Consider the following 18,801-nt stretch of genomic DNA (forward strand, 5'->3'; position numbering starts at 1 on the left):
CTACATCTCACAGTGTCCCCCAGCTTGTACAAATGAATCCCTAGGAAGGAGGTGAATGGGAAAAAAAAAAACAAAAAAAAACTGTGTTAAATTTTTCAGGTAAGGGTTTGGTATTCAAGATATATAAACAATTAATATACACACACGTATATATATATGTATATATATACACACACATATGTATGTTTGATATCCAAGGTATATAAACAATTGACAGATATATATGAATGTGATTATTTATATACCTTGGATATCAAATATATACATCTGTATTTCTATGTACGTGTGAATATATTTCTATGTGTGAATGAATATATATATTTCTAGGTGTGAATATATATGCTAATTGTTTCTATACCTTCGGTAATATGTGTGTGTGTGTATGCGTGTAAAAGCCATTCCCCAATAAATAAGAGACCAATGGATACGAACCAGGTTCTCAAAAAAATTGCAAACTATTAACAAACCATATGAAAGAATCCTCCAAAAAACTAATCATAAGAGAAATACAAATCAAAACAACCCTAAATTTTTGCCTTATAATCTACAAATTGGCAATTATGACCAAAAAAAATGGGAATAGCCAATGTTAGTAAGTTTGTGGGAAGATAAACCCACTGGTACATTGCTGGTGGAACTTTGAATCAGTAAAAAAAAAAATTGGAAAACAAATGGAAATTATGCAAATAAAGTGGTTAAATAGCCCATAATCACAGAGATTCCACTACTAGGCCTATACCCCAAGGAGGCCATAGGTAAAAAGAAAGTCCCCATATATAGCAACACTTTTTTTTTGATAATAGCAAGGAATTGGAGACAAAGTAGCTCCCACTGATTGGGGAATGGCTAAAAATTGTGAGACATGAGTGAAATGAATATTATTGTGCTGTAAAAAATGACGAATATGGTGAATACAGAGAAACATGGAAAGATATTCATGAACCAAAGCAGAGTAAAGTAAGTAGAACCAATATAATGATATATAAAAAGACTACAGCAATATAAATAGAAAGGACAATCACACACACACACACACACACACACACAATGCTACAAAATTGCAAAGATCAAGCATGACTCAAAAAAAGAGATATTAGAATATACCCGCTCCTTGCAGAGGTGGGGGATTTTCGAGCATGTTACATTGCACATATGTTCATACTTTTTAAATATATCAATCAATTTTGCCAATTTTTTTTCTCTTCTTTTCCTTTTTGTTTTTTTTTTTGTCTTTAAAAATGGTATTTATTATATGGGATGGCTCTGTGAGAGTAGGATAGGGAGTAGTGTGGTAAATTTTGGAGATGTTAAAAAAGACATCAATAAAAATTCATTTAAAAAATCATCCTCTAGTCTCAATCCTTCATGCTATGATCTCAGCCCTTTTATTCTTAAATTTCTGGAAGTGGCTGTCTTCTAGCCTATGAGATTTGGGGCTCCAAGAAATACAAGGGGCGACAGCTGGGGACATCTCGGGCCGCCCAGGTCCTTGACTGGCTCAGGGCCACGTTTCTCCATTACTATTCCACAATTTCACTTGCCTGGATGACATTTCCATCTGCTCCCCACGCACTCTGCCCTGCCTGCTACCTCCCTCTTGGCCTTTCAGAACCAGGGCCACAGCTTCCGTTCTCAGCTTCATGACTTGGCTTGGAGTGGACATTGCAATCCTCCAAAGTCAGCCTCCCCAGCTGCTCCCTCAAGGACAGAGCCATCATCTCAAATAGAGGGGGAAGTATGCAAGAGAGCATATGTGGGCGTACACACGTGTGATAGGGGCAGATAGGAACAGGGTTAAGTGTCGCCTTACTTCCCCCTATCAGCTCCCCCACTCCCAACTCCAGGCTCCTGGGGAGTAATTAAGTCACCCTTTATGATCTCAGCCAGCATTGCTCCTGGCAACCGTTTCTTTTACCCCCACCCCAATTTCCCAAAGAAAAGGAGAGTGAGGAAGAGGAGGGTGCAGGTTGCAGCAGGAGACCTGCTACAGACCCTGGTATTCTAGTCCATCAGCAATGCAGGCTATGTTAGAATAGGGGCTACGCTGCGGACTTAGAAATGAACAGGTGCCATGTGATGTTCTCAGCTTCATCTGCATTTCTAGGCAAAATGCACACCTAAGCCCCTGCTCTTTCCCCTCAGGTGCTGCCTCTGGCCCTCTCTTCCCAGAGCACATCTTCACCCTCCACACCTGGATCTTCTTTCCTTCTCTGGCTTAGCTCAGCATCAACCCTTTCAAGTCCTTGTGAATCCTGCAGATCAAGGAGCTACTAGTTTCCCCTGCCATCTTCTTGCTTACCTCCCTCCGGGCCCCACACCCCCAGGAGCATAGGGAGCCTTATCAAAGGACATTATTTATATCAGACCTTTACCCAAAGCTCTCCGACTGGGAGAGGAAGAAGGGGAGAAGAAAGGAGGGATGAGAGAGCCACAAGCAGGACCTAAGAGTCTTTGCTACCAAACCTGAACTGCCTCTACTCATCTCTATCCTTCTCAAACCCCGTTGCCCTCAAAGTGCCATCGAAGTAGGAGCTAATTACCAAACAGGAAGCATGAATTAGAATTTTTTTGTTTTTCTTTTTTTTGTTATATTTTGAATTCCAAATTGTCTCTCTCCCAACATCACACTAGGGAAGGCTGATATTTTATGTGTGTATATGTATATAAATAGGTATATGTGTATGTTGTATATGCATGTGTATATGCATAAACATGTATATACATACATGCATATGTTTATACATACACACATGCATATACACATATGTACATACACATACATATGTGGAACCGTACAATATATACCTCTGTATATCAGTTCTTTCTCTGGCAGCGTGGATAGCATTTCCCTAATAAGTCTTTACTCAGAATAACTTAATCATTCAGTTACTCTTTGAACAATATGGCTATTACTGCATACGACGTTGACTTGATTCAGCTCATCTCACTCTTCATTTCATGTAAATCTTTCCATGTTTTTTGAAAACTAACCTGCTCATTATTTCTTACAGCACAGTAATACTCCATCACAATCCTATACCACAACTTACTCAGCCATTCCCCAATTAATGGGCGTTCCCTCAAATCCCATTTCTTTGCCACCACAAAGAGAGTTGCTATGAATATTTTAGAACATATAAGTTTTTTTCCCTTTTCCCCAGAAAAAGGGGGAAAACAGACCTAACAGTGGTATTGCTGGGTCAAAGGGCATCACACAATTTTATAACTCTTTGAGCATAATTCCAGATTGCTCTCCGAAAGGGTTGGAGCAGTTCATAGTTCTACCAACAATGTATTAGTGCTCCAATTTTTCCACATTGCTCCAACATTTGTCATTTTCCCTTTCTGTCATTTTAGCCACTCTGATAAGTGTGAGATGATATCTCAAAGTTGTTTTAATTTTCATTTCTCTGATCAATGATGATTTAGAGCATTTTTTCATATGACTATATATAGCTTTGATGTCTTCTTCCAAAAACTGCCTGTTCATATCCTTTGTCCATTTGTCAATGGGGAATGACTCATATTCTTATAAATTTGATTCAGTTCTCTACGTATTTAAGATATGAGAACTTTCTCTGAGAAACTGTCTGTAAAACTTTCCCCCTAATTTTCTGCTTTCCTTCTAATCTTGGCTATATTGGTTTTGTTTGTATAAAACCTTTTATATTTAATATAATTGAAATTATCCATCTTATATACTATAATGCCATTTCTTGTTTATTTGTAAATTCTTCTATCCATAAATCTGAGAGATAATATGTTCCATTTTCTTCTAATTTATTTATGATATCTCTCTTAACATCTAGGTTATACATCCATTTTGGCCATATCTTGGTAAATGGCGTAAGATATTGGCCTATTCCTAGTTTCCACCAGATTGCTTTCCAGTTTTCCCACAATTTTTTTTTACCAAATAGTCTGTTTTTATCCCCAAACTTAGATCTTTATGTTTATCAAGTACCAGGTTATTATAATCTTTTACTACTGTGCTTTGCAAAGTACTATGTACTTTATTCCACTGATCCACCATTCTATTTCTTATCTATACCAAATAGTTTTTATTTTCTGAAATCAAGTTTTATTTTTAAAAATTACCAAGCATTTATTTTTTCACCTATCCAGACCACCCTCCACTGAGGGGTGGAAGGAACCCTTTAACAAATAGAACATGGATTTTTTTAAACATTGCCTTAGCTTTGCACTCTGAAGTGAATCAATAATCCATTGGTCTATTTGGTATTTTATTTGTATGAACAACCTACACTGTCCTTCTCTCAGTTCCTACCTTCCTCCTCCATGCACCTGCCACTAAGTACCCAAGCATCTCTTTGTCTCTTGCTTCATGTTTTTCTCACCAGCCCCATTCCTTTTCCTTCAGGGTGCATCCAGTCCAGTAATCAGCTGAGTTTTTAAAGGGGCTTCATTAGGCTTGTGCATAATTAAGTGGTCTGGGGAACCAGCTGCTGCCCACACTCTGGTCCAGGGGTTCTTAACCCGTTTGGTGTCATGGACTCCTTTAGCAGTTTTGTGAAGCCTACAGATCCCTTCTCAAAAAAAAATATGTGTTTTTTTTTAAATTCGCAAATGAAGTAAATGCCATATTTCAGTTAGATTTTAGTGAAAATAAGGATATAAGTTCATGGACCCTCTAAAATCTATCTGTGGACCCCTTGGGCATCCTTAGACCTCAGATTAAGAACCTCTGCTTTAGGCAGATGCAGCTTCTCTCTATGACGTCTGAACTGCCAGTTCCAAAAGAAGGGGAGCAAAAGACAAAAGGTTGGGAAGGGACTCTAATCCAAAAGATAGGCTCAGGATAAGATAGATCCAAGGATAAGACAAGAGAGGTGGGCTCAGTCTTTCTCTCTTGCTTTCTTTCAATCGCAGGGGAGAAGGGCAGGGGAGATGGTTACCCTGTGTTACTCTCAAGCATTTGGCTGAAACTTGGTAGTTACTAATGTCTATCTTTTTTCTGTGTGTATTTATCCTTATCTCCATTCTATTTTCTTTCTATCTGTGTGTCTCTGTGTCTCTGTATCTCTGTCTCTCTCTGTCTCTGTCTGTCTGTCATCTCTCTCTGTGTCTGTTTCTCCCTTTCTCTCTCTCTGTGTCTCTGTCTCTTGTCTTTCTCTCTCTGTTTCCATCTCTGTCTCTCCATCTCTCTCTGTCACTCCTTTCTTTCTCTTTCTGTCTCTCTCCTGTCTCTCCCTCCTCTCTTTCCTGTCTCTCTCTCTCAATCTCTCTCTCTCTCTCTCTCTCTCCTGGGGCTTCAAGAGAGGTAAATGAAGAAGAATAAGCTCCCCCTAACAGTAGGGGTATAGAACATGGTGGTTAAAAGATTACAGGCGAAGATGACAGAACTTCAGGGAAGCACATTAGATGGGAAAAAACCTGAAACAAGAAAAAAACTAAGCAGAACAATTAAGAGATGAATTCTGAGGCATGGCGGGGGTGGTAGGGACAGACTGGGAGTCATGTTCTTTTATTCTCTATCTTTAGTGAGACTGCAGCAGGAGTGAGAACAGTTAGACTACAGCAAGAACTTTTCTAGAGTCAGGAACACCTGTGGTAAGAGACAGGAAGCCCAGGAGATCTCCCTGTCCCCAAAAGACCCTTGAGTAATGAGATGGGATGTGGTGAATGGATTTCTGGATTTAGAAGCTGACTCAGAGATGGATTGATCATAGGATCATACATTTAGAGCTGGAAGGAACATCAGAAATCCTTTAGACCAACTCCCTCATTTTACAAGTAAGGAAACTCAGGCCAGTGGTGCTGATTTGGATTTACATGTAAGACTGATCTGACTGACTTATAGCATAGGCGTTTGCCTGGGGAGCTATTTTGGAGAGGGAGGGAGAAAACCCACCCAAACCATCCCTTTATCTGGTCCTGAAGCCTCTCCTTATCATGCCTCTTTATCTCTACCAATCCTGATCTGATCCTGGGTCCCAGATCAGAAGCTGTGGGGGTCAAAGAATAGGTCAGTCCCAGAGCCCTAAGAGTGACATCTTCAAATGGATCATAGTGTAATACAGGATATTTGTGCAGGGAGCCAGAGTAGGCTCTGACTGTGTATTCCACAGAGATGTTTCAGGGGAACCTTAATATGACTTTTTCAGACTGGTCAGCCCAGCTAATGGATAAAGGGCCAGGGGTGGGGGCTGCTTCAGAAGAGCAGAGAAGAAGCTGGGGAATTATACAGAGAGGAGCTTCTCTGTGAGATGCTGTGGAGATAAGGGCAAAAGATGAAGGCACTGACTACATTTGTACTTATTGACATATCACAAGTATTTTCTACATCAAACCACCTACAAATAAATAAATACTTATTTTCTAAGTGCCTTATTCAGGCACTATTGGGAAAGTGGCATTAGCACTGGACTGGGCATCTGGTAGGTTTGTCTGTGTTCTCAGGGTTTCTGGCTGAAACGTTTTCCTCTCCACCTCCCCACCCCCCAGCTCCCCAATCTCCCCCCTCTTCTATCCACCCCAGGATTGGTGGCTCTTGGCCCCTCCCCTCAGCCCCTCCACCCCCCAGACCCTCCCAAAGTCCTTATCAGGGAGCAGGGACTGAGTCCCTGCCAGATCCAAGATCCCTTCTCCCTTTGACAGCAGCCACTGAAGCATCCTTGTGGAAACTGGGAAGCCGGACCCTAAGACCCACAGATCCTACTAGGAGTCAACTCCAGGTAGGTGTGATTGGAAAAGGAGGTAAAATAGGTCAGAGGAAAAAGGATGTGTGTATGTGTGTGAGAGGTGGGCATTGAGACTAAGGAACAGTTTTTACTGATGGGGTCCAGAGTCAAGAGGAAGGGACTCTGGGAGATGGAAGTTGGCAAGAGACCGGGCAAATGGACGAAAGTGTGTCTGTGTGTGTGTGTGTGTGTGTTGTGGGGGGGCAGGGTTCTGTTGGAGGATAGGTCAACGTCAGGAGACTAAAGGTTCACTGTCCATTTTCTCCAACTGGAAAGATTCTCTGTTGGGGACTTATTGGCCAGTTAAGACCCTTCCATGGGTGTAAGCAAGGGGAATAGATCCCTCCCTCATCTACAGCTGCCTTCTTTTCCTAGGGAAGGAGGACTTATTCTCAGCCCAATGGTTTGCCCCTGTCAGATGCAGATTTGGGGGAGGTAAAGGATGATACCCCATGAGGGTAGGGAAGTTAAAGCAAAGAACTTCAGCGTCTGCAGTAAGACCACTTTCCTTCTCTCCTCTTCCCTACCTTGGAGTCTTGGGCTGTGATGAGGAGCAGGCTTACACACGCTCTTTAGTACATGTCAGTTCATGATACATGATCACCCATGTTGCTTCTGTGCTTAGTCTCTCTCATATATGGACTTGGGATGTGCTCTGGCTGGGGATCACAGAAGGGCTCTCTTCTTTCTTACTCCGTGCCTAAGACTTACCGCCTTTGCCCTCCTAGGCACCATGAGAACCACACTGCTGCTCATGGCTATTCTGGTCCTGGGTGTTGGAAGGAGCTGCCAAGCTGTTTGTGAGGAATCCCAGGAACAAGGGGCATTTGGTGGGGGCCACAGCAAGGTAAGACTTGACTCTCTTTACCTTTACAGAGCCAGATTTTTCCTCAGTTATAATATCCCTCCAGTTCCAGGAGCAGAAAGGGAAGGAATGTGTGTGTGTGTGTGTGTGTGTTGAATTGGACATATGTATAGCTCTCTTTGTGTCTCTATGTATTTGTGTAGGTGTGTGTGCAAGAAAGTACATCTCTGTCTATCACTGTATCTATATCTTGTTTAATAAGAACTTAATAGTAGCTGCTCAAAATACTTGTTGACTGATTAATATTGATTGAATGGTGCTGTTGGTGGGGTGGAGTGAGCTAGGGGTCAGGAGAGACTCCCTACTGGTTCTTTTCCATAGCCTGGTCCCTGGTCAGATGATCAAAGCCTGGTAAAACACCAGAACCCTTGTTCCCAAAATAATCAACGATCATTTGCATGCTACTTTGCACATAAATGTCACACAGTCATTTAATTATTGAAATGCAAAGAAATTCTTTTAAAGTCTCTCTTCTCCCCTCTTCCCCTTCCCTGCCCCAGGAACCCAGCCCCTTCTCCTCTTCTCCCAGTGATCCCTCCCCAACACTCCAGTACAGAAAAAACAATAGGTTAGGCTCTGATTTCCAAAGTTCCTCCTGGGAAGAGGATGGGAGCTGGTTGGGGAGGGGGGAGGAGGGAGAAGATGAGTCTTTTCAGAGTTTTGAAATGACAGCAATTACATCGGCACAAATGCTTTTAAGATGATTACAGGTGGGAATTATTACAAATTCTGTATGTGTGAGAAGTCTAAGCTGCTTCTCTAGCCCAAGTCTGCTTAGCATCTCATTTCAGAGGGTGAGAAGACTATTTGAGCAATATGGGAAAAGTGGCCTCCCCAGGAGCTGTGAGCCAGGCATGAAGAGAGATGGACAATTCTAGGTGCCAAATGGGCTGAGTAGCCAGAGCAGTTTGTGGCAATGGGGGCAGGAGACTGGGGTTACCTTTCCCAGATATATGAGATCACAGGCAGAACTTTAATCTGATATGGTTAGGATTTCTACCTCTTCTCTCTTGCTGTGTGACCTAGGGCAGCTCTGTTCCTCAGTTTCCCTCTCTTGGACTGCAACAGGATGGCAAAGCTTTCCACTCTTGCTTCCACAGGGAATCTGGGGTGCATATGTATATTTAAATCAATATCCTTGTGTGTGTGTGTGTGTGTGTGTGTGTGTGTGAGAGAGAGAGAGAGAGAGAGGGAGGGGGGAGGGAGAGAGAGAGAGAAAGAAAAAGAGAGAAAGAGAGAGAGGAAGAGAGACAGAGAGAGAGACAGAGAGAGAGAGAGACAGAGAAGAAAAGAGAGAGAGAGAAAGAGAGAGGAAGAGACAGAGAGAGAATATGTATGTGTGCTCTAGGGAATGATTGGACTTTAGCAATTGAGGTTCTAGTTAGATGAGAGGTGGGATTCTCTTCTATCTTGATGGTGATTGTCTCTCTGTCAGACACCAACAGCTGCAACTAGCTGGATATATTCCGTGTGTTCACCACCCTGCACCTCCTGAAGGTACCAAAAAAGAAATAAAAAATCCCATCATCAGAACAATTAGGAGCCCTCATTTAGCAGCCCCAAGAGTTAGCACATAAGGGGAGGGGTCTTTAAGCTCAGTAACACCCCTGACAAATAAAACCAGAGTAGATGAAGTGGGAATAGTACAGAAAAGAAAGAATCCGAGATAAAGATACACAGAGAGAGATACACAGGCAGGGAAAGCCAGAAATATGGAGACATAAAGATGGGGGGCAGAGATGAAAAAAGGAAGTGGGTATATTTATAGGCTTCTCCTTATATATTTCAGGGGAGTAGAGGGAAATCACAGAAGAGCAGGTATATCCCAATGTGTTACCTGCATTTGTATCCCACAGTAAAGCTCTATTTTCTCCCAACCCACGACCTGGCCAACTCAGTTGGGGGAGAGCAATCTGGCTGACATCAGATCTACTGCCCCAGCCCTTTAGGACAGTAATATTACCTTCTCATTTGAGAGATGAAATAATTGAACCCAAGAAGGGTTAAAGTTAGACAGGTGGTACATCTGGGATTCAAACAGGTCTTCTGACTCTAAATTCAATGTTCTTTCCACCTTTACTGTGAATGGGGAGGGGGCAGGGAGCCCATGCTATCCAAAACCCATGGGCAGTCACTGCTAATGTTTACCAGAATGAAGGGGACCCCAGGCACTTCTCATCTAACATGTGGAGTAGTAGCACGAACAAGGAGCAAAGAGAGGGCCTTAAGAGGTCATCCCACTTGAAGTTTGAAAATCCTTTAACAATAATAACTAATAATGATTATAATAATAATTAGCATTTATAAAGCACTTTATGTTGCCTCATTTGGTTCTTACAGCAGCCTTGCGGGCTGGGTGGTATAATTATCTTCATTGTACAGATGAGGAAACCGAGGCTGATTAAGTGTTAAGGTTAAGTGACTTGCCCAGAGTCACACAACCAGTAAGTGTCTAAGGCAGATTCAAATTCAGGTCCCTCCTGACTCCAGGTCCAGCACTCCTACTTTTTAATCTCCCCCATCACTAAATCTTCAAGGTCCTCTGGAACTTCAGCGCAGCCCCTGTTGGGTCAGGGACATGGGAAGGTATCATTGCTAGCTAGCTAGCTAGCCAGTCATATCCTACAGTCTGGCTTCTCTGTCTTCCCTTCTATATCCCCAGACACAGACATCTCATTGTAGACGGTGATTGGGAAAGACTGAATGGTCTCAGTCCCCAGCCTGGTTCTTTGAGTTCTTTATTCTTTTCTTTTCCCAATAATATTGAGCATCTGAAATCAGAGGAAGAATGTAAATCATAGGAAATCCTGAAAGAAATGAGATAATCTTAGGATATGCCAAGTAGTCCCTGGAAAGAAGGGCTAACTGGGTTAAGGAGAGCTGGGCACAAATGTGGTAGGTTCAAAATGGGGTTATGCTATCATGTAGAAAGCAAGCCTGGGGATTGGGGCATAACCCTCAAAGGCAAGCTGGGATCTTGGAGGGCTTCAAGCTGCCATCACCACCACACTGGTTTTCTGTATCTGTCTCCCCCAGAAGGTCTTGGATCTCTACCAGCTCCCTCCGTCCCTGCTCCGGAGGCTGTATAATAGCCGATCTCTCTCTCTGGATGGGTTGCTGAGGCTGCTGAGCAAGACAAGTGTGGGTAAGAACCCAGTCCCAGGTGCAGGGTTAAAGAGATGGCATGAGATACAAGATCTTGGGATGGGGGATAAAGAGGAACTAGAGAAGCACATCCAGAGCTGGGTCCATCTAAGCCACCCTCGGTGAAGTTAAGGTGAGAAGGAACGTTGGCGGGGGCATTGGCTGAGAGATCTTGTTTTGTTCTATTTGCCCTCATCTCTTAGTATCATTTCCCCAGGACTCCCTCCCACACCAGCCTATGCTTTTCATTACGTTCATTTTCTTGGTTTCGTAGATCCTAAGGAGACCATGGATTTCCAGAAACGTAAGTAGTCCTTTTCATTACTCTCCCCCTTCCCCCACTCTCTCTTCTTCCTCCATTCCCTCCCTGCTGACTACCTGCTCAATGTCCCCATGACTGAGCCTCTGGTAGGCTATTTGGCAAGACCCATTTCAGCTGGAACAAACCAATGGCCTAACAGAGCCAGCAATGCTTTCTCAGCCAGTTTCCTCCTGGATTTGAGGGGTGTAGTTGGCACCATGGAAAGATTATCCATCTGCAGTAGAATGTCGCTCAGCAGGCAGTGGGATTGGCATCTGTAAAGGTTCCCAAGCCAAGTGGGCAAGAAGAGGGAGACGTATAGGGGTAGTATGAGGGAGAGAATTTCCGGTTTGTCCTTTGTTCTTGAAGAGGACCATGGAAGGAAGATGATGCCATGACTTGCAAGTGAATTAGATTTAAGTGAGGCAGGGCTGTACAAAGTCACCAGCCTCACTTTCTCCTCTGGAGCCATCTGGTTCCAGTGGCCAGATATAGATCAGGATGACTGGAGATGGCCCATGATGCAGTGGGAGACCTTGACCTTTTCAAACTAAGGTCTTGCAGAGTTCTCAGAAGTGAGGCCACTTTAATCCAAAAAAAAAAAAAAAAAAGAAGAAGAAGAAAAAAAGGAAGAAAAAAAATAAAATGGAGAGGGGAAGACCTTCAGGGTTTTTGGCCAAAAGAGAAATAATTGTTATTTACATTCACTCTGAGGCATTGGGGCCCAAATTTCTGGAAGTAATTAAAAGAGGTAGAGGAAGAGAGGTGGAGATCTACAGGGAGTTAAGACACTGGAGCGCATACCTCTTTGAAATAAGGGAGGAGAAATGAAGATCCAGGAGATAAGACAGAAACAATCTCAGTTGGCTCCGCTGGTAGGGTGGGGTGGTGTTCTGAGTGCTGGGCTTTGCCTCCTTCTCTCTTCCACTATCAGTTGGTGTTCTATCTCTCCTTCTATAGGTGACATGCATGACTTCTTTGTGGGGCTCATGGGGAAGAGGAATATACAGTCAGGTAAGTGTGGGGGGACTAAGGGCTTAGGGCCCAAAGTGCTACACAGAATAGAACAAAATTCAATGCCCTAAATTAAGAAACAGAGGAAAAGACTGTTTTCCTTGGCGAGGGATACTGTGGTTCCTCATTCACTCCCCATTCCCTCTCTCAATCAATCAACTTCCACCCCAGCCCATACTGATGCCTCTGGAATAAAAGGAAGAAATACTGGTGAGTCATCCAGGCTATAGTCATGGAATAAGACAGGAAGAGTGGGGACTCTAATCCCGTCTCTGCCTTCTTGTCTCTCTGAAAAGAGCCCCTGTTCTTCTCTCTGTCTTTAATTTCTAATCCTAACCTCTCAGCTAGCCCCCAGTTTCCATACCGTTGCCAACCCTTATCTAATGAGGATGGGGTAATAGTAGGAGTACATGTTGGCCAGACTCTGAGAAGCCCTCTCCTTAAGTTCCTTATTTGTCCCTTCCCCAGAACCACCTATGGAGGTGAACCCAGAAAACTTCCCTGGTTTTGGTGACCCCAAGTATTCCACCAATTCAGAATGAGGTAAGTCCAGAAAGTGTAGGGGTGAGAATATTAAATGATAAAAAGGCCGGGTTGAGAATGATAAATGAACCGCAACATAGACATATGTAAATTGTGCACCTCTTAGCCCTTCTTGCTGTTTCTCAAGAAGCCCACCTTGATAAAAATTAATTATGTGAGCGATTGGTGCCCACAAAGATGATGCAAGAAAAGCTATTATCTCTAAACATACATTATTCAGAATAGACAGATGCACCTATGTGAACATGCACTGAGAATATTCATAGAGCATGGTGAACCTTGGACATACCAGCCTGGTTCATTCACCATATTTTGGTTTGTCTGTGCCCTGGGCAAAAGGAGGAAGTGAGTAGAGTTGGACTAAGCGATTTGTGCCAGAGCCCAAGGTTCGATCTGGAGCATAAAGTAGGGGAGCCTCTATGGTTAGGGTTGGGTGGTATAGACAGAGACTGAGGCAGAGGCTACGATATTTTTCCCTGGGATTTCTCTCATTGACACTTGTTTAGTTTTCCCTCTTTAGAGTCAGAACCCCTCAGGTGTTAGGGTACAAAGAGTTTATAATCCGTGTAAAATAAAATAAGATTGTTATCTAAATTACAGGCAACATCTCTAGTTTATAGGAGAGAGCATTTGCAATTCCCTTTCCTCTTGTGTCCTATAAGAATCACAGGAGTCTAGATCTGAAGAGGGGCACTGAGAGGTCACCTAGTCCACTCCCCACGCTGAGGCTCTAGAGAGACCACATTTTCATACCACCAATTTGGTACACATGGTCTGACAAAGAACATTCCTTTTTTTCAAAGCCTTGTTAAAAGTATACTTTTGTTTCTTAAAATTCAGAATAGACGGTCATTGCGGCTAAGGATGAATTTGTAAAGAACAGAAACTGGACTAAATTTAATGGGATCCAGCTGAAAAGGATATCTAGATTCTACTGCCTAGCAGGGGTTGGGGGAGGAGGTGGGAGCGTCCCAATGATTCCATTGGCTGACTGTGAGACTGGTGCCAGGCTGACTAAGCTGTCCATACTGGACCCCTTGGATGAATAGGCTGACAGATTTCTCACTTGGTGAGCTGGTGTGATAGTCCCCTTGGGGATATGTCTAGTCAAAACACGAAGCTTCTCACCCCAACACCATCTTCCCCCCCCCTCCACACACAAGTGACTCATCTGGTCCTTTTATTTCATTAGTTTCCAGAGACAGCCAGTGTCTTGATACAGGGTTAGGAAGATTCAGAATACCAATAGTCCAAGAAAACACGTAGCATGCAAGACATTGCTTAAAGCAAGCCGATTTTATTTAGGGGACGTACTTAGAATAAGCAGGGCAGTCAGAGATGGAAACAAGTCAGATCCTCTAGAGTCTCAGTGAAACTGAGCACCCTGCTGGGGTCCTGGTGGAATGAGGCAACCCACCTAACCAGCAAACTCTGGAGCTAGACTAGGCATTGGAGGAGGGGTTGAGGAGCCTGTACCTGGGGACTGGTGCTGATTCATGCTAGTTGGGGAGGGAGGGAAGACTCCTGGGGAGCTGCTATTCAAATTCTCCACCCACTGGGAGAGGGGCTTTAGGCAGATACTGTTACTCTGACAGAGTGACTCAGGAGTTTTAAGCTTCCTAGGGCTTCTTTGTCTAGTGGGATAAGGAGGCTACTGGGGTCTTTACAGCTAGGAATGTGTAGAAGGAGATTGGGGGGAAGAAGAAAATTTGGAAATCCACAAATTACCTTTGAAAGAACCCCATCCCTAACCTCATGTCCCTGTTAGCCATGCTAATAGACCTTAGGGTGCCAGGCCAGCAACCCATAGACTTACCTTTGAAGTGGTACAGTGTATATATGATTCCCAGTAGTTAGGGGAGGCTGGGTCTGGGTCCCCATTTGGTGCTGGGTGAGAGGGCACAAAGAGCCTTAATAACCATAACTCGTTGATTACATGGTACTTACCGTATCATTTTGCTCTCATTAGATGGTTATTTCAGTCCTGCCAATGGCTGGGTAATTATACGGGCAGCTATATCGGGATGACATACTTTCCCCCAGTGTAATGCACCAGCCCATAAAGATAATTACAGTGCAATTTTGCCATAGTATTTTATACAAATGGCAGAAATAAGAGCATTGTGGAAACCTACTTTTAATCCGTGCCGGTGAATCCAGGCTCTTTTCAGATCTAGGAACATAATTATGTCTCTCCTCATCACCATCACCATGCCATCATTGGGTGAATGGATCACTCACAACCTGTGAAGTGTCAGGCAGAACAGGGCATGACGTTTGGGGGAGGGGTGGGAAGGAAGGGGGAGGGGCAGGGAGAAGATGGAGGTGCTATTCGAAGGAAATGACTTGAAATTAATCAATATATTGTTTTCTTTTAATGGAGGGGGAGGCGTCTAGGGCAGTGGTTCTCAAACTTTGTTATTCTCTGGCCCATTTAATACTCTTAAAAATTATTGCTTCTAGGTGGAACCCCACTCAAAGAGCTTTTGGTTTATTTGGCATATCTATCAACATTTATTGTATTAGAAATTAAAACATCTTAGTATTATTATGAAAATAGTTTTTACCTCACATACCCTGGCCTGTACTTTGTGAACAGCTGATCTAAAGGAAGGTTGCCCTCTTATTTCCTTCATTTAAGACCGTTATCATTCAAGGCTCTTCTTTATTACTAAAGACTCCCAGGAGGAAGCAATAAGGATTGATTGTGTACAGGATCCAGAAACTCACACAAGTGCGCTGGGTAGGGACATGTGATGGGCCCCCCTTGGTGAATGGACAACTGGCTTATGGAGATGCCATCATAGTCCATCTTAGGCAATATGTATGCACAAGTATAACCTATGTCAGATTGCTTACCATCTCAGGGAGAGGTTAGAGGAGGAAGAGGGGGATAGAATTTGGAATTCAAAACTTTTTTAAAAAATTGAATGTTAAAAATTGTTTTTACATGTAATTGGGGAAGAATAACATTATATGTATTTATGTGTATATACATACATTATATATATGTATATACATACATGTGTATATATATGTGTATGTATGTATATATGTATACACACACACACACACACACACACACACACACACACACATATATATATATATATATATATATATATATATGAACATATATATGTGCATGGGTGGCTATGAGCGATGAAACTACCAGTGAAATGTGATGCCTGGGAAGATAAAGGAATTGTGCCGGCAGGGGAAATCTAGCCTCTTATTAGCCTTTCTTACAGCCTACAGAAAAAGCAAAGTGTTAAGACTTTGGCTTTCTCTCCTTCTTTCCCCAGCAGATTTCTTCAGACTGGCTGTTGGAATGGAAGCCAAGAGTCTTGCAACAGACAAAGAAAATGTGCTTTTTTTTGCCAGAGTCTCCCATACTGTCCACTCCCAGAGACTCTGGCCTGCATTTTGAAGATGTTTTGCCTGCTTCCTCCAACCCCTGGATAAAATACCCTCCATTCTATTTCCTAAACCATTGCTGTATCATTCTCCCCACACTACCCTACAAACCACATAGAGTGTAACTCAATCCCATGGGCACTGACTGCAGATGCCAAGCAATTTTCTTTAGTGACAGATTCAAAATATAATCTCTATGCTCATCATCAATAAAAGGATTTTTACACATGACTTAGAGTGGTGTCTTTCTTGGTTTGGTTTTGTTTTTCATTGACTACTACTTTATCTCTAAGCTTCTGGAGAGTAGGGATCATTTCTTACACAGCTTTCTATCCTTGCCTCCAAGGCACCTCACATAGGGCTCTCCTCAAGGTAACTGGTGCTCAGTAAATATATGTTGGATTAGTACGCTCAGTAAGGTATGAATTTAGAAGGTGATGCCTGAAGCCCAAAGACATTCAGAGGCCTACCTCAGACAAAGACATATGGAGATTCTGAATACCTTATCTGAGCTTCTAGGAGGAGATGGACATAGCTACAAAGGAGGAAGAACAGCTTTGAGATTCTGATTCCCCCACCCTAAGCTCCTACTTTAAGGAGGCAGGTGTTAAGACCAAGCAGAGGCATATCTATGGAGAAAGGCCCATTTTTTTTTGTGCTGCTACGTCAAACACTCCAGCGTCACAATGATTCTGGAAAAGAAGAAAAGAGACTGCCCCCTTACCCCCCCCCCCATCTTAATCTAAAAACCTGGGTGAGGTGGGAATTAACTCAGTGGTTTAAAAAGATGTTAGAATCCTTAAGGATATACTCAGTTACCATCCCCTACAGCTCTGCTCTAACAGTTTCCATTGTGTGAATTGAGCTTTGGTTGAGGGAGAGGGAGGGTGTCTATTATTAATTCAATGCACCACAAATCTCAGTCCAGTAATCCTGAAGGGAATTGCATACCCAAATGACAGGCTGCAGAATTCCCAGTGCTGCCTACCACCAGCCTAAACTGTGCCACTTGGGGTGGGAGTTGGACAAGGTGCCCAATACTCTCCTCCCTAAGGTGAGGCAAAAGCTGGAGCCACATGTGGAAGAGAAACATTTTTTTTGGTGAGGAAATCACTTTCTCTTCTGGATCCTTGGCTGTTGGGCCAAAGTCTTAGATCCATAAGGTGGGGCCATCACCCCTTGCCCTCATCTATGTCTTGCCACTGGACTCCAATGACTCTGGAGGAGAGTGTGAGGCTGGTGACCTTGCACAGCTCTGCCTCACTTAAATCCAATTAAGGTACAAGTCAAGTCATCGCCCTCGTGATGTCATTGGTCCTCTTCAAGAACTGAGGCTGAACAGCAAGATCCATAAGGCACAAGGAAAAACATGTACTTGGAGCTAGGTGAACCTTAAACTCCCCGTCGTCCACAGGGACAGGCTGGGAGGGACCTGGTTTGCTCCCGCCCTCTTTGGCCTGCTTCTTATCTAACTAGTGGAACCATCCCCACCAGGCTACACCTACTAGCTATGTGACCCTGGACAAGTCACTTAACTCTGATTGCCTCAAAAAAAAGTGTATATTCACTTTAGCCAAAGAGTAATAATAAAGTTCTGCCTTAACAGAGAGAGAGAGAGAGAGAGAGAGAGAGGGAGGGAGGGAGGGAGAGAGAGAGAGGAAGGAAGGAAGGAAGGAAGGAAGGAAGGAAGGAAGCAGGGAGGGAAGGAAGGAAGGAGGGAAGGAAGGAGGGAAGGAGGGAAGGAAGGAAGGAGGGAGGGAAGGAAGGAGGGAAGTAGGGAGAGAAGGAAGGAAGGAGGGAAGGAAGGCAGGAAGGAGGGAAGGAAGCAGGGAAGGAAGGAGGGAAGGAGGGAGGGAAGGAAGGAAGGAAGGAAGGAGGGAAGGAAAGAAGGAAGGAAGGAGGGAAGGAAGGAAGGAAGGAGGGAAGGAAGGAAGGAAGATTCAAGACTAAGAAAGATTCAAGATAGGGTGAAGTGAACCAATAAGCCTATACCTTCATAAAACTTGACCATCTAAGCTTGGTATCTTCTTTCGCTCTCTAATATCTTTGGCTTTGATCATCTAGGGTTTTTTTTCTTTTTTAAACCCTACCCTATCTCAGACAATTTAAGGAAAGGTATAGTTGTTTTGTTCTTCATTTAGGTCAGGAGAGCTCTGGAAAAATCTAGGTATCCTAGGGAACCTGGGAAAGACTTATGAGTAACTTTGACAGAGAGGCCCATATTTAATTCTGTTAAACAGGCATTTGTTAGGATTACTGTGTGCAACGTATACAAGACAAAAAAAAATGAAACTATCTCACTGACATTCTACTAGAGGGAGTTATAATAACATGCACAAAATTTCAGTGGATCTGACATTAGGACAGCAGATGCAGGTTTAGAACCTAGAGTAAGAAAACTCACAAAGAGTGACCTGGGGCTCAGCTATGAATAGTGTCCTCCTTACCTTCTTCTGGAGGAATGTTTTTTTCCAACTAAAATTTTTTTTTCAGTTACTAAGCATTTATTTTCTCTCCCTCCAGTCTTTCCAACACATCAAAGAAGGCAGATAAGCATTTTTTTTAAAAACACCTTTGTAACAAATATGAAGAGTAAAGCAAAATAAATTCTCATTTCAGCTCTATCTAAAAAATGTGTCATTCTTCAGCCTTAATCTGTCATCTCTCTCTCTCTCTCTCTCTCTGGAGGTGCTTCATCATTGGTCCTGGGGGCAGGTGGAGCTGGGATATGACACAGCTAGATGATATAATGGATGGCCCAGAAAGATCTGAGTTCAAATCTCACTTCAGATAATAGCTGTGTGACATTAGGTTCT

At 43.1% G+C, this 18,801-nt stretch overlaps 1 protein-coding gene across 1 annotated transcript; it reads left to right on the top strand.

The window, feature by feature from the left end:
* The first annotated feature begins 7,434 nt into the window (after positions 1 to 7,434).
* TAC3 (tachykinin precursor 3) lies at positions 7,435 to 16,011 on the top strand. The gene is made up of 6 exons (XM_036758405.1): positions 7,435 to 7,548; positions 10,603 to 10,711; positions 10,985 to 11,014; positions 11,972 to 12,025; positions 12,494 to 12,568; positions 15,874 to 16,011. Exons 1-5 carry the CDS (start codon positions 7,435 to 7,437, stop codon positions 12,565 to 12,567), a joined length of 381 nt encoding a protein of 126 aa, XP_036614300.1. The 3' UTR covers position 12,568; positions 15,874 to 16,011.
* Positions 16,012 to 18,801: the final 2,790 nt, after the last annotated feature.

This window comes from Trichosurus vulpecula, chromosome 5 (genome assembly GCF_011100635.1).
Source record: "Trichosurus vulpecula isolate mTriVul1 chromosome 5, mTriVul1.pri, whole genome shotgun sequence".
NCBI lineage: Eukaryota > Metazoa > Chordata > Mammalia > Diprotodontia > Phalangeridae > Trichosurus > Trichosurus vulpecula.

What these genes read in the sequence shown, in the direction of transcription:
- TAC3 (XM_036758405.1), top strand. Translation starts at nt 7,435, where the DNA reads ATGAGAACCACACTGCTGCTCATGGCTATTCTGGTCCTGGGTGTTGGA. An exon ending in GCTGAGCAAGACAAGTGTGG is followed by an intron (nt 10,712 to 10,984) that starts GTAAGAACCCAG and finishes TTGGTTTCGTAG; the next exon opens with ATCCTAAGGAGACCATGGAT. An exon ending in GAAGAGGAATATACAGTCAG is followed by an intron (nt 12,026 to 12,493) that starts GTAAGTGTGGGG and finishes TCCCTTCCCCAG; the next exon opens with AACCACCTATGGAGGTGAAC.